The sequence below is a fragment of the Saccostrea echinata genome, unplaced genomic scaffold, assembly GCF_033153115.1.
Source record: "Saccostrea echinata isolate AGI-Se365-2 ecotype Australia unplaced genomic scaffold, CSIRO_AGI_Sech_v1 ptg000033l, whole genome shotgun sequence".
Classification (NCBI taxonomy): Eukaryota; Metazoa; Mollusca; class Bivalvia; order Ostreida; family Ostreidae; genus Saccostrea; species Saccostrea echinata.
In genome coordinates, this window is record NW_026889782.1 from 30,119,234 (window position 1) to 30,134,878 (window position 15,645).

Genomic DNA, 15,645 nt, shown 5'->3' on the forward strand with positions numbered 1-15,645 from the left:
CTTCACACTTAACAAGTTAGTTTAAAGACTTGATACTGGATGCGTTAAGGTGGTTTAATTAAGTTTGGACATTAAGCCACCATTAAGCTGCAGCTTAAAGGTGGCCTAATGGTAGCTTAATGAAGTTTGGACATTAAGCACCTAGAAGCTGCAGCTTAATGGTGGCTTAAAGGAATCAACTTCTATAAGCCACCATTAAGCTACCATGAAGCCACCATTAAGCGATTGCTTAAAGATGGTCTTTCGTCCTGTGAAGTTTGGTGCGAATGTGATGAAGACCTAACTGCTGATATACATAAGGTAGTAATGAATCAAAATAGACACCTTACAGAGGATGAATGGTATTCACAAAAAAGAGGATATCTTCTGAAGTACGCATTTTGTGTACAATTGCAATTTTGAAAGATTCCTCTGGATTAGAATGTGTATTTTTGAAACCAATTAAAAAGACTATAAATTTATTACGTAACAAATACTGAAAGAAGAATAAATATATATTTTTAAAAGGAAACCCCTTGGATGTTTCTGTCAATTTGTAATTTTTAACATCAAATTAAATTTTGTGTTTGCTGGCACCGTTTTATGGTACTAAAGTGTCCTTTAATATAGGGGACAATAAGATAAAACCAACACTATATAAATGCAACGTTTTCCAACTTTCAATTAAGTGTGAAAACTTTCACATTATGATAAAATCAAACCTATAATATTACCATGCATCTACTAATATCAAAATTAAAAAAAATAGGAATATAATAAAACCACACCAATATCATGCTTACACGTCTTCTCGTAGTAAAGTGGCAACTCACAAAATATAATAAAATCACCCCCATATCATGATAACACGTCTATTTGTAGTAAAGTTGCAACTCACAAAATATAATAAAATCACCCCCATATCATGATAAAACGTCTATTTGTAGTAAAGTGGCAACTCACAAAATTTAATAAAAGCACACCTATATCATGATAACACGTCTATTAACAGTAAAGTGGCAACTCACAAAATATAATAAAATTATATATTTACCACCGTAACACGTCTTTTAATCTAAAATCAACAATTCTAACGATACAATAAAACATACATATCATGGTAACACGCCTATTAATTTAGCTGCCATCAGACTTCTCACAAATGAAATGACTATTTTGTGTACATGGTCCATCATTCCATTTGCCATTTCTTAGTAGATGAATACAGTCTTCCTTAGATTGTAATATCTTTTCCTCCAGTCCAAGCAACGCAGGTACGATAAATATTTGAGAAACATGTGTCTGAAATATATGAACAATGTAACATTAATTTACAAATTACTAAGTTATGAAATCCCCTTTAATTTGATTCATAGTATCAACATTCTCCATCATTTTAAATTCGACTGTCGCGCAAGACATATGCAAAGAGCTTATATTCTCTGTCTTTCACGATTGAAATTGCAAAGAAATCGCCAAAAATATTTGAAAAAAAACGCCCAACTTTTCTAAATAATTGTAGTTTAATATAAAAAAAAAACAGAATTAATTATTTTGAAAATTGAAAAACGAATTTAAAATCAATCAGCAATGATTAGATTTCGAATATATATAGAGTAAGACAAAAATGAAATGTTTCCAAAGTATATTTGTGTTTTGTGAAAGAGCCGTCACCCCTCCTCCACCTTTTTTCAACCGTACATATAAACAACTGAAAGTTTACAGAATTGGAAAATAACAGTCTTAGCAATAACAAGTTTTAGTACTCAACCTTCATTTTTTGAAAACGGCTTTTTTTAATGTTGATTCATACACATACAATGTACATTAATAGACAGAATCTAGTGAGTCTCAAAATCAAGCTTTCATCTCTATATTTGCAATTATTTGTGTCAGATGACTGAAGTATTAAAAAAGTTTAGTTCAGAGTCATAAATACTAGTTTGATGGATTTCTTTTTAATATAATACATGTTTACAGTACACGTACGATGTGTTGCTCACAGTGCCATTGCAGTTTTACAGAGTTAATTGGTTACGAAAATTTTATTTGATATTTTGCCAAAGAAGAAGGTATGGTTTTAGCTTTATTGTGCCCTAAAAATTTAATGTTTTCAAAAAGTTTTGAAACTGGTTTAAATATTAGTTGAGTATATAACTGTAATAAATCAGGAAAGAATATAGCATGATGGAGTACCATTCTGGATATATGACGTCATTAATTTGATGCATTTCTCTATTATAAACAGAAAAAGCCTCAAAATGACCCATTTCAAGGGTTATTTTCCTTGAGAAAATAGTGTCCACAGCCGTCGCCCACGTTAATTTTTAGATATGTTGTGTAAAATTCCTTGAAAAATCACATATCTCAAAATCTTTGTGGGCGATGCCTGTGGACTATATTATCTGAAAGAAAATTCCATTGAAAATTGGTGTCTTCTGCAACTTTTTAAGAAAATACGGGAAAATGCACAAGTTTATGACATCACAATTAGCATTTGGAAGGTCATGTGAGAAAAAAAGATTTGTATGATCTTTCTGCATGGAATTTCAATAATTCAAAAAGCATGAGTTTTAATTTTTTACATCACTTTTAATTTTAAGAAAAACACAGGGCAAGATTTGTATTAAAGCCGTACCTTGTTCCTTACAATTCATTTGTAAAAGTTTGAAAGGAAATTGTTTGTCCCTTTTCGTTCATGCGTAAAGTCAGTGAGGATATAATGAAAAAGGTGAAGAAAACGAAAAGTGATCGATCTAATATATATATATATATATATATATATATATATATATATATATATATATATATATATATATATATATATATATATATATATATATATATATATATATATATATATATATATATATATATATATAAACAATAATCTGTGAAAAGGAAATAAAACACGTACCCCTGGAAATTCCAGAGGAGGGATCGGGTGCCTAGGAGGAGCAAGCATTCCTGCTGACACGTTACATCCGCCTTGAGCCATATATATTGATCTGGTAGACGGAACATTCCGTAGTCATAGTCAGTAAAAAAACAAAGGATAAACATACGATACGTAAAAGGTAATTGATTATGCAAGCCAACCAATGGGCCCATATTAGAGTCAATTAACGGTTAAGCATCAGAAACGGGAAAAGTTGCATCATTTAGAATTTGTTTTTGAGATTAATGATTTTATACATTTATGTTCCTGATCGCTAAGGAATTTAGTTGTGACGTGGCCGCCACAGTAAAGGGCCGATGGAGAAACCTGAGTTTATAAATACTACATGTTAATTTGAAATACATGTATATGGTCATGTTGAATATGTTAAATTCAAAATATACCAAAGTTGAAGTACTTCTGAAATTTTTAGAAGTTTTTGAAGGATTTTTTTTTCAAGGCTGTTTGAACAAAAAAAAACTTTCAACTACATTTGTACATATGTGAACTGACCACTGTGGAACTGACAGAGACGAGTCCTTCCTAGCTGATGCTTTTGTACTACATATGGGCTATATAAAATCTCTATGAACATGTTAAGGTATGTTACCCGTGATTTGATTTATATCAAGGATTTTTTTTAGAAGAACATTTTAGATAACTATTCAAGCATGACACAAAATCGCAAAGAAAATTGGAGGTCAGTGTGCGTCTTACTGAGCAACGGTACAATTAGACCTATTTGCACTTAAATTGTAATTTTAAGTTTAATTAACTTAACCTTAATCATTTTTTGCCAAATGTAAGATGCCATGGCAATAAATATAATCCTATTTTATGTATAATAGTTTGAATAATAGTTATTATTGGAAAAAAAACATACTGCAAATTAATGTAGGTAAAGTATTGTGTGACCTTTGTGCACTAAATATCCTATTAAAAACCAGATATTAGGCAATAAAATATATTCTGGTATCAAGCTTCTTACGACTTACGTGCTGATCGGTTGAGTGTATATATCATGTTATATAAAATAATGTAAGAAGAAGTTGGGGACAGTAATGTAACTTTTGAGATATTGGTCAAAAAATGCAACTTTAAGGCGAAGAACAGTGTAAATTTTATTTTGACTTATGAAATATATCTTCAATTTTTTGACAAAGTTTTGACAAAGTTGAATGAATGTGAAAAGTTTGTGTTGAAAATATTATTTGATTCCTATGTTAGTATTCCTAGCATATAATAACGAAAAATATTCTCCAAGTAAAAATATTTAGCACTAAAGTTCCATGATATCAAATCAAACAAATTTGTATATTGAAGAATTTTCTATAAAATATCCTTCCACCACAAGAAATAGTTCCCCATAAATCTTTTTTTCTTGACAATTTTATGAGCAGTTTTTAAATGGAATATTGTATTATTTGCATTGTTCAATTCAAATATGACATTAAATTGAATTGTTATGAATAACTTTGAAGTTAGAGGTTCTGACCAAACTTTCCTCAAAAGCTGACGAGTGACATATCTTAAACTCTGAACTGCTATGGAGGCGTTTAACTCATCTTAATGATAATGATATAAAAACACTTTAATAATGAAACGCAATAAAGATTTAATTATGTTGAAGAGAAGTGGATCAAGTACATGTTGTTTTCAACATGTTACTTTCGCGAATCTCTTTACCACAAATGTTCCATGATACTTTTTTTTTTAATCTTATTTACAGATTTCTTTCATATATATTTACATAGAAATTTCCAGATCTGACAAAGCTTTGCCATTGAACAAGAGGTATTTTACTCCTCCATCGCACCTTATACCACCTCTGGAGTTTTAAAGCACTGTCTTTCCCTCTTGTCATTTTTAGCTCACCTGAGCTGGAAGCTCAAGTGAGCTTTTCTGATCACCTGTTGTCCGGCGTCCGTCTGTCTGTCTGTCCGTCCGTCTGTAAACTTTTCACATTTTCAACTTCTTCTCAAGAACCACTGGGCCAATTTTAACCAAAGTTGGTACGGAGCATCCTTAAGTGAAGGGGAGTTGAAATTGTTAAAATGAAGGGCCAATCCCCCTTATAAGGGGAGATAATCAAGAAAAGACAAAAATAGGGTGGGGTCATTAAAAAATCTTCTTCTCAAGAACCACAAGGCCAGAAAAGCTTAAACTTACATGAAAGCATCCTTGGGTAGTGAAGATTCTAAATTGTTCAAATCATGGCCCCAGGGGGTAGGGTGGGGCCACAATAGGAAATCAAAGTTTTACATTGAAATATATATGCAAAATCTTTGAAAATCTTCTTCTCAAGAACCATTGGGCCAGAAAAGCTGAAACTTATGTGGAAGCATCCTTGGGTAGTGTAGATTCTAAATTGAACAAATCATGGCCCCAGGGGGTAGGGCGGGGCCACAATAGGGAATCAAAGTTTTACATTGAAATATATAGGCAATATCTTTGAAAACCTTCTTCTCAAGAACCACTGGGCCAGAAAAGCTGAAACTTATGTGGAAGCATCCTTGGGTTTGTGAAGATTCTAAATTGTTAGAATCATGGCCCGGGGGTAGGGCGGGGCCACAATAGGGAATCAAAGTTTTACATTGAAATAGATAGGCAAAATCTTTGAAAATCTTCTTCTCAAGAACCACTGGGCCAGAAAAGCTGAAACTTATGTGAAAGCATCCTTGGGTTTGTGAAGATTCTAAATTGTTAGAATCATGGCCCGGGGGTAGGGCGGGGCCACAATAGGGAATCAAAGTTTTACATTGAAATAGATAGGCAAAATCTTTGAAAATCTTCTTCTCAAGAACCACTGGGCCAGAAAAGCTGAAACTTATGTGGAAGCATCCTCGGGTAGTGTAGATTTTAAATTGTTCAAATCATGACCCCGGAGGATAGGGAAGGGCCGCAATAAGTATTAACAGGGGGTCTGGTGAAGAACAGCAGGGCCAAAGTAACTCAGGTGAGCGTTGTGGCCCATGGGCCTCTTGTTTGTAAATGCTCTGATTTTAACTCTGTACATATACCTTGAGTTTACTGGTCATCAGATTCTTTTATAGTACATTTAACATGTGTCCTACTTCAAAAGAGGCTTGTCCTTACCAGCCAGTTGGATTCTTCTTTAGTAACAAGTGCCTTATCTTTAGAAAGGAAGGCCTCAGCTAGATAATCATATTCTTCTTTAGTAACCTGTGAGTTACCTTTCAACAGAAATGTCTTAGGCAGTCAATTAGGCTCTTACGTAAGGCGTGAATCGCCCGCGTGACGCAGTGGTTAGAGCGTCTGCTCAAGAGTCGAGAAGTAAGTCTTTGAACTGGGAAAGTTGTTTTACGGGATTAATCAGTATCTTTATATTTATATTTCGGTTTCAAATTTTACCCTTTTCAAGAATAATAGAAATAAGCCTATCATCCCGAGTATATATGTACATTTTTTTATCAATACACGATTACAGTTATTTTCATGCATGACAACCTTACTTTTGACATCACTTTCTAAAATTCATAGTATCCATGAATAATTACATGTACAAATCTATGAATAGGCCATAAAACAAAAAACCCTGGAAATTCCAGAGGTGGGATCTGGTATCTAGAAAGTGAGCCCTATATATTGATCAGGTAGGCAGAACATTCCATTTTGTCAAATTCAGTATAAAAACAAAAGCAAAAGCCTTACAATTAGCATGACAAAACAAATCCAATGATAGGTTGGTTATATTTCTGAAAAAAGGTCAAAAAAGCGACCATAGCATTTAAGTACTCCCTGTAACAAACTTATCTGTCGGTAGCCTGCCTCGGCTTTAAAGTTAATCGTACTCGGAGCATAGCCTTGAGAATGGAATAAGTTGGGATATGTAAACACCATATTATGGTGTGTAAAACGTTGCATTTTTATACTTTTTTTGTCATTTTTATTCAAAGAATTTATTATTCTTTTTCTAAAGCATATCATTCCTATTCGAAAACACGTGTTTCCTATTCGATAATTTTGTCATTCCTATTCGCTTTTGCCATTCTTATTCTAAAATTATGTGATATATATGTTATAACGTTGTTGTTCCTATTCGAAAAGATATCCATTTCTATTCGAAAAGATACGATTCTTATTTAATAATCTTCTTATTCTTATTCGATAACTTTATCTTTCCTATGCGATGTTTTCTTATTCTTTTTCAATAATTGCATTCTGGGAAAAAAATTGATAAAAAATAGAACTGGTTGTAAACTCAATTCATATTGATTTAAAAAGTGAAAGTAAGTCTTGGCGAGAATCTTTTGACAGTCGTAACATATGAAGCAAAACTTCTTTCGTTTTCATTATTCAATGAGCAGAGTTGTTACAATGAAACAATTCATATTACCCAGAATGCAAATATTGAATAACAGTAAGGAAAAAAATCGCATAAGAATAATCAATTTATCGAATACGACAAGATTATCGAATAGGAATTGTATGTTTTCGAATAGGAATGGTATGTTTTTCAATAGGAATAACATGTTTATCGAATATAAATCATTTAATTATTGAATAGAAATAACAACTTATCGAATAGGAATGATGAATTATCGAATAGAATAATTTTTTTTCGCATAAGAATAACAACTTATCGAAAAGGAATCACATTTTGTCGATAGGAGTCGAATAGGAATGATATCATTTAGAATAAGAAAAGAAAATTTTGAATAGGAATAACAAAAAAGTATAATAATGCAACACTTTACACGCCATACCATATACAGTTGATAGCGGAATATCACTTACAAATAAGGAGAGTTCACTTTAGAAAAGATGAAATCATTTCTTTTCTTATACAATAAAGTTGTCAGTTGGCCTTCAGCGTCCATAGTCAGTAAGACTTCAAAATATGAAAGAGTTGTGGTACTTTCAGTGGTGTCTTTAATTTTAAATTCAATGGGATATATCGATTCGACATATAAACTAAAGTAACTATTGTTTCTTGATCATACGTCATCGATGTATCAAAATGACGAATTGAAGGCCAAAGCAAGTCTTTTCTTCTTCTCATGTAAATTTTTCTAGATAAATTCTTCTTCATAGAAATTTAAAAACAGGCCGGCTAATAAAGGAGCACAATTAGTGCCCATCGAAATTCCAAAATTTTGTTGGAAGACCCGGTCTCCGAAGATTACAAAAACGATGTCAATTAGGAACTCCAGCTTCCTTTTAACATCAGCCTCAGGATACTTTAAGGTAGAATCAGGGTGATTTTTAACAAGGTGATTTTGTTGATGACCTATTAAAAGATACGAAAATTTCTGACTTCCATTTTTATTGAGGATGCAGTCGCCCATGATAAAATGTAGAGTTTTAAATTTGTCGTAAGAAATGCTTGTAAAGAGTGTACAAAAGTCGTCCGTTTTGATTTTACTGACTTTTGAAAAAAATTGTCGATTTCAAATTTTCTAAAACTTCTTTAAGATTTTTTAGAATCCACACCTAATTTACAACACCTATAGAATATGCTGTAGCGCACTAGAGTGGAATATTTAAAAAAAAAAATCCGCCCCACTCTTCCCCGCCTTGGAATAAAATGGTTGTCCCTTAACTTATATAAACTTGTCTTCATAATATCTGACAAATCGATATACCTGTCCAACAAATACGGGTCAACATATTTTTATGGGAAATCGACAAAATTTTCTAACAATTCAACATATTTACCTGACCAAATAATTAATGACCAGTTGTCTTCTGACTAGGCGACATCAGTTATCATTTAATTTCTTCAACTTAATAAGATGCTATATGGACTTGCCAGCAAATGACGAATTAACAGTTACTGATCTCGACTTCTCAAATATTATGTCCACTACAGTAATTATGATGACTTGTTAGAAATTGATGGCGATTTGTCTGAAGATAATGTGCAAAATCCTATTGTAGACTAGTAAAGATGTTTTGTCAACTTAATGGCAAAAACGTAGCTTAGACAGGTTTCCATGTAGATGTAGAACAATGACATCAAGTCAGCAAAAAGAGTTGACTAGACATTATTAACAGATAAGTGGTTGCAAAGCTTTGCCCCCGTTATGGCATAGTTGCAATTATGCACTATATATATATATATATATATATATATATATATATATATATATATATATATATATATATATATATATATATATATATATATATATATATATATATATATTTGGCAACAGGACAGCAAATTTATACAACAAAATAACTAGATTTGCTGTTTTCCTATATCTATTTGGTACTAATATTCTAATCAACTTGCATAATAAATCTTGTATACATCAGAGTTCTTACCGAAGCCGCATAAAATACTCAGCCTTGATTTACATGTACCTACACATTTCAAAGCCTTTTTTTCTTGCCTAACAAACTTTTGGTGTAAATATATGGATCCAGTATTTTACTAATAGACTATGGTAAAAGAAATATATTTAATAATTTCTTCCTTGTAATTTCACTTTTTAGAAAAAGATCAGTTTTCATAGATCTAAAGTACTTAAAAATAAAAAAAAATCTTTTTTTTTTGTTTTCGCAGTCGTCGAACGTCTTAAAATTTTGTTGAAATAAAACAATAACAAGAGGCCCAAGGGTCTTAACGGTTACCTGAGTATAATACAACAATTTAGAGGATCCATAGAATATAAAATGAACTGAAAGGTGAAGCTTTGTTGCCCAAAAGCAAGAAAAATAGGGTGATCAGGATCAACAATATTATTAATCTAGTATTCATTAACAGTTCGTAAATTAGGTTCTAATCTGTTCCCCATTTATCACTCTCACCAGACAGTATGTAAACAAACTATCAGTGCTTCTGTACTCTTTTAATTCCTTGTTGAAATCTCTTACATTGGCCTCTCTTGGTCTTTGATGAACATTTAATAAGACAAGTTATTTTTGTCTCATTTTTATTTAGCTGTTATTTACAAGTCTACCTGATCATTAAAACTATGAAAGTACTTTTTGTATTATACAATAAAAATTCTTGCATAATTCTCTTATTTTATTAACCTTTCAAGTACATTATTTACAGTGATTAATTATCACAAGTAAATGGCAAAGGGGAATAACTCCTCTCAGTAGAATACAAATTAATAGAGCCCTGGCCTGGACCAGAACATTTGACCAAATGGTCCTGATGTTCAAAAATCTGGCAAAAATACCCTTCTTTTTTAAAATTTTTACTCTTTTTGCCTCTGATATGCCCAGGTGCAGAGAAGATTTTTAAAGCATTAATGCATTTTCACTTTATAATAAATAGAGCCCCGCCCTAACATCAGCACCTCTGATCCAGGGATCATGAAATTCACAATTTTGGAAGAGGCATCCTTGCTTATCATAACTATGTATTTGTTTAAATAATACCCAGGAGTAGAGAAGAAGATTTTCAAAGAAATAATGCACTTTCACTATATGATCTATATAGCCCCGCCCTAGCACCAGAACCGCTGACCCTTTGGTCATGAATTTCAAAATTTTGGTAGAGTCATCCTTGATTATCATAACTATGTATTCAATTTGTTTCAATAATACCCAGGAGAAGAGAAGAAGATTTTCAAAGAAATAATGCACTTTCACTATATGATCTATATAGCCCCGCCCTAGCACCAGAACCCCTGACCCTGGGGCCATGAATTTCACAATTTTGGTAGAGTCATCCTTGATTATCATAACTATGTATTCAATTTGTTTCAATAATACCCAGTAGTAGAGAAGAAGATTTTCAAAGAAATAATGCACTTTCACTATATGTTCTATATAGCCCCGCCCTAGCACCAGAACCCCTGACCCTGGGGCCATGAATTTAACAATTTTGGTGGAGGACTCAATGCTTATTACAATCATGCCAACATTTTGACTGCTTGATGTCCAGGAGTAAAGAAGAAGATTTTTAAAGATTGCATTAATTTTGATGGTTTTGGCCTCACCCGTCAAGGCCCCAGGGGGGCAGGGGCCACGAATTTCAAAAACTTTGTTCCCTTTCACCCATAGATGCTATATGCCAAAATTGGTTGAAATTGGTTCGCTGGTTCCAGAGAAGAAGCTGAAAATGTTCAAAAGTTTACGACCGACGAACGACGGACAACGCACGACGCACGACGACGGACGAAAAGAGATAGCAATAGGTCACCTGAGTGACTCAGGTGACCTAAAAATACAAATAAACATTTTAAAATAAAAAAAAAAAATATTGATATTGGTAAAATACTGCACATGAAATAAATCGATCTATTGAGGCATCATTCTTAATATTTACTTCTCAATTATACTTTGAAATAGAAACGGTTTTGAATTCAAAATCGCCATGGTCACACAAGATGTTGAAAATATTTGCATCAATCTCCGAAGCAATAGCACTCATTTCGGGGATATCATATGCTTTGCTTGTATAAGGTTTGACGAATATGGTTTTGTAAGATCCTGTGTTTTGCAAAATTGTTTCATCTCTATGGTTATCTACAAGAGATGCATCCAACAGGTCTTGGGTGAAATATGATATTTTTTTCGGGCAGGTAGTTTTTGATGGCGAAATAGGGTTGTTTACAGAAAATTGCATCATCCTCTCTACATTCCACTCCAAACACCGGTTCAAAATGAGCATGTACCTTCTTTAGATAAACATTACACTCTGAGTTAGATGCTTTTTCAATAGGAGAATAACAAGACCATCCCATTTTTGGCAAATTTTGGCTAGTGTCCTGTTGGCAATATACATATACACAAGTGTCCATCATTGTTGCGAAGGCAAATATTCCTACTTCTGTTCCCCAAGTGCCAACTTTTCCCATTTCTGACTGTTCAATATACATGTTTCATCTGCCATTTGCTATCCACACAAATAATTTTTTTGAATAATTAGGTTCTTCTATTGTGCATGTTAATGTATCCTCTTCACCATTTATCTCACCTATCTCATCTTTAAAGCTCCTTGAGAATTCTCAATCATCTTTTAAAACATTGAAACTGTCTTGCATTGCTAGGTTTTTCTCCTTGTCAGATACATTATTAGAACAATCTTGGTTTGGTTGCTCATCTTCTTTAAAGTGGTCTTGAGTTTCTTCGTCTTTGTAATAAAGGATGGTGTCATCAGTGTCACTTAAAGACTCCTCTTCCTTACTTTTTGAATCAGGGGATCTATATTTTTTCAATCTGCCTCCGTTGCTCTTTTCAAGCCTTTTAAGGCGTAAACACATACGCCGTTCTTCTGTACTTTCACATTAGTTATCTGGTATGGTCCTAGCCACTTCTTTTCCAGTTTTTCACATTTTCTGCTGATTTTTCTTGTATAGTGAAAAAAAAAATCTTTCTCCTTTCTTAAATCTTTCGTTAGAAACACTCTTGTCATGGTACCTCTTTTGTTTTTTCTGTGCTTCATATATTCTTCTTTTGGCCCTTTTTCTTGCCTCTCTTACAGTCAGGAACGCTTCAGCACGTCGTTTTATTGCAAGGTCTTCGTCTTCTACCTGCGTACTAGAACTATCAGTGACGGGAAGATCAAGTTCTACAGGCAATATTGCCTGTCGTCCATGAACGACAGATAACGGATCCATTTGCGTGGACGCATGTTTAGCTGTTCTGTTTGCAAAAATTACCATTGGAATGTGTTCATCCCAGTCATTACTTTTTGAATTAACGACGTAGGATAGAATAGTGCAAAGAGTTCTGTTGAACCTCTCTGTTTGACCACAAGTTTGTGGGTGGTAAGCTGTTGCAACTCCACAGAAGCAATCATTTATTTCGTTATAAAACTCTCTGCCTTGGTCGGTAATAACTATATCTGGTACGCCATGGTTGCAGACAAATTTGATGAAAACGCTTATTACTGATACCGTACTTTTTTCAGGAATACCTTCTGCTTCAACCCATTTCTTCAGGTAGTCAATTAGAAACTACTATATAACGATTTCCTGAAGGAAAAATGAAGTACATTAAAACATTCATCAAATTTAGTGCTTGACGGTACATGGTGAATACATGTATTACACTATTTCCAGAGGAAAATGTGAACAGAAGTTTGTAACTGTTGAACCTGTTAAAATTTTTTATGTTCTGGAATGTGTTTGATATGATAATACTCATTAACGTGCAAAAATCTTCTGCTGTCCATTATGAAAATTGCCTTTAAATATTTTTCTTTCAATTTGCTCTTATCATAAGTTGCTCGTGAACTTATTACTAGTACTAGAGTTCTTAAAAACTTCCAATGATACAAACTGAACTAATCATACACCGATCCATTTAGCATAACAATATAGGGTACCTCAGCTTGAGTATTTATTTTTATTTGCTCAAATAGATGATTGCTGTATTTTGTTACTTAGTATGTATCAAGCTTAATAAAACATACCCTTTTCTATATCATATCCTATATCATCCCTTGACCAATATCAGCCCTCGGTCCTCTGGCCGATATTGGTGTCTAGGGCTGATATAGGGATACAGGATGTATTTTTCTCTTTTATTCTGAACAATAAATCTGGAAAAGAAATTCATACTACCTGTCTTTGTTTCTTCCAATGACCCGATCAAATCCATACCAATCTGTGAGAAAGCTTTGTCGGATACTGCTATGGGGCGCAAGGGTTTCTTTGCTTTCTTCAGATGCTCTTTTCGCTGGCAGGTGTCGCATTTCATGACATATTTCTTCACATCATTAAATGACCCTGCCCAGTAGTATCGAGAACGGAGCTTCTGCCACCTAAGATTGAAAAAATACTTTATTTCATATTATTTTCAACATAATCCTTTGTAATATTTTTTTTAATCTAGCCCACCAACATAACAATACATAAATTATGCATTACGTTCGGGCCCCACTCAGCTAAACGCAAAAGTTTTACTGTGAGTATCACAGGCACTTGGGGAATGGATCCCTCCTTGCCATTTTTTTCCTCCTAAAATCTGGGATCGACACACCTTTTCCCTAATTCTGTATTCTAATATGCACTATATGTTATCGATAATGAAACCATTTTGTCTTTTTTAGCTGTTTTTAAAGAAATCGTTTTCGACTGATTTTTAGATCACCTGAGCCGAAGGCTTACATGAGCTTTTCTGATCGAAATTTGTCCGTTGTCTGTCGTCGTCGTCGTTGTAAACTTTTCACATTTTCATCTTCTTCTCAAGAACCACTGGACCAATTTCAACCAAATTTGCCACAAAGTTGTCTTGGGTAAAGAGGATTCAAGTTTGTTCAAAGGAAGGACCATGCCTTCTTCCAAAGAGAGATAATTACGAATTTTTGAAATATTAATGGTATCATTTAAAAATCTTTTTCTCAAGAACCACTGTGCTAGAAAATATGAAACTTACACGGAATCATCGTGAGGTAGTGTAGATTCAAGTTTGTTCAAATCATGACCCCCAGGGGTACGTGGGGCCACAGTGGGCGATCAAAGTTTTACATAGGAATACATAAGAAAAGTCTTTGAAATTCTTCTAAAGAACAGCAAAGCCATGATTGATTATAATAATATAAAAGCATCATCATGTAATATAGATTCAAATTTGTTCAATTAATGAACCCTATAGGCGTATAGAGGGGCCATAACAGGAAATCAGAGTTATACAAAAGAATATAAAGGATATATCAAAATGAAAATCTTCTAAGAACAGCTTAGTCATTATGAGTCATATTAATTCCAAAACATCCTTAGGTAGTGTAGATTCAAGTTTTTTTTTTTTTTTAAATCATAACACCCCGTCTGAATCACTTTTATATCTAAACTTTTCAATACTGAACTGATTTCTGCTATTTCCTAGCCAAAGTGCTCAGGTGAGCGATCTGGCCCATGGGCCTCTTGTTATGTTTCAGTCGAAAACGATATATTTAAAAACAGCTTAAAGAGATAAAAGGGTACATTATCAATAACATGTAATGCATATTAGAATATAAAAATAGGAAAAAGGTGTGTCGATCCAAGTTTTTAAAAGAAAAAAAAATGGAAATGGGGGGAGGGGTTCCGTCCCAACCAATACCTGTGGTGTGTGTAGAAAAAGGTCTTTTAGCTTAGAGCATTCTTCAAGGGCGATTTTGGTTTTGCTAAATGCTTACGTCTTGTTGATTCCAAGGTGACCTCCATGTACTTGAGCATGAATGTCCGTCTTTTCATTTTCGGACACAAGTCTGAGGTCTTTGTCTTTAACTCTATGGAAAAGGATACCGTCTTTCACTAGGAACTCCTTGCAATCTCTTCTGAAATTTCTTTTTCTTGTCTCCGACTTTTTCACTACTTTTTGATAAATTCCTTTGGTTAAGTATTTTTTTATCTGTAAGATGCGTCTACTTTCCATCTTTAATTGCTTCGAGCTAAGTGACAGATTGGGTTTTATGCAGCAGTCAAGAACTGTCCTTCTTTGATCTCCCTGCAGAACTAGAGCTAGAGTCTGGGATGGACTAGAAGCTACACTTCTCACCATCTTTGATATGAACAATTAAAATAACTCAGTTAATGCAACTTTGATCTAAACAACTAAAAAGCGCATTTCTCTTCAAAGAAACCGATGAGAGAGAGAGAGAGAGATCCTGGAGTTTTTCTCAGAGGTGGGATTGTGGTGTCAAAACCCTCTGAATTATTGTGACAAAAAACCATAAACAAAATAAATAAATGAAACTAACAAACAACCAAGCAAACAAAAAGGGGAAACGAACCAATGTTGAAAACCAAACCATGTTTCTTGAAGATGGAAGGGCCGCTTCAGAAACTCCTCACATATAATCCTGTGTTTCCCCG

The 15,645-nt window shown here is 33.5% G+C and overlaps 1 protein-coding gene across 1 annotated transcript; it reads right to left on the reverse strand.

Annotated features, from left to right (window-relative positions):
- Positions 1–11,850: 11,850 nt before the first annotated feature.
- On the reverse strand, positions 11,851–15,331 carry LOC133198400 (uncharacterized). The gene is made up of 4 exons (XM_061334495.1): positions 14,967–15,331; positions 13,411–13,610; positions 12,263–12,482; positions 11,851–12,085 (listed from the first exon to the last, which is right to left on the reverse strand). Exons 1-4 carry the CDS (start codon positions 15,329–15,331, stop codon positions 11,851–11,853), a joined length of 1,020 nt encoding a protein of 339 aa, XP_061190479.1.
- Between the last annotated feature and the right edge of the window lie 314 nt (positions 15,332–15,645).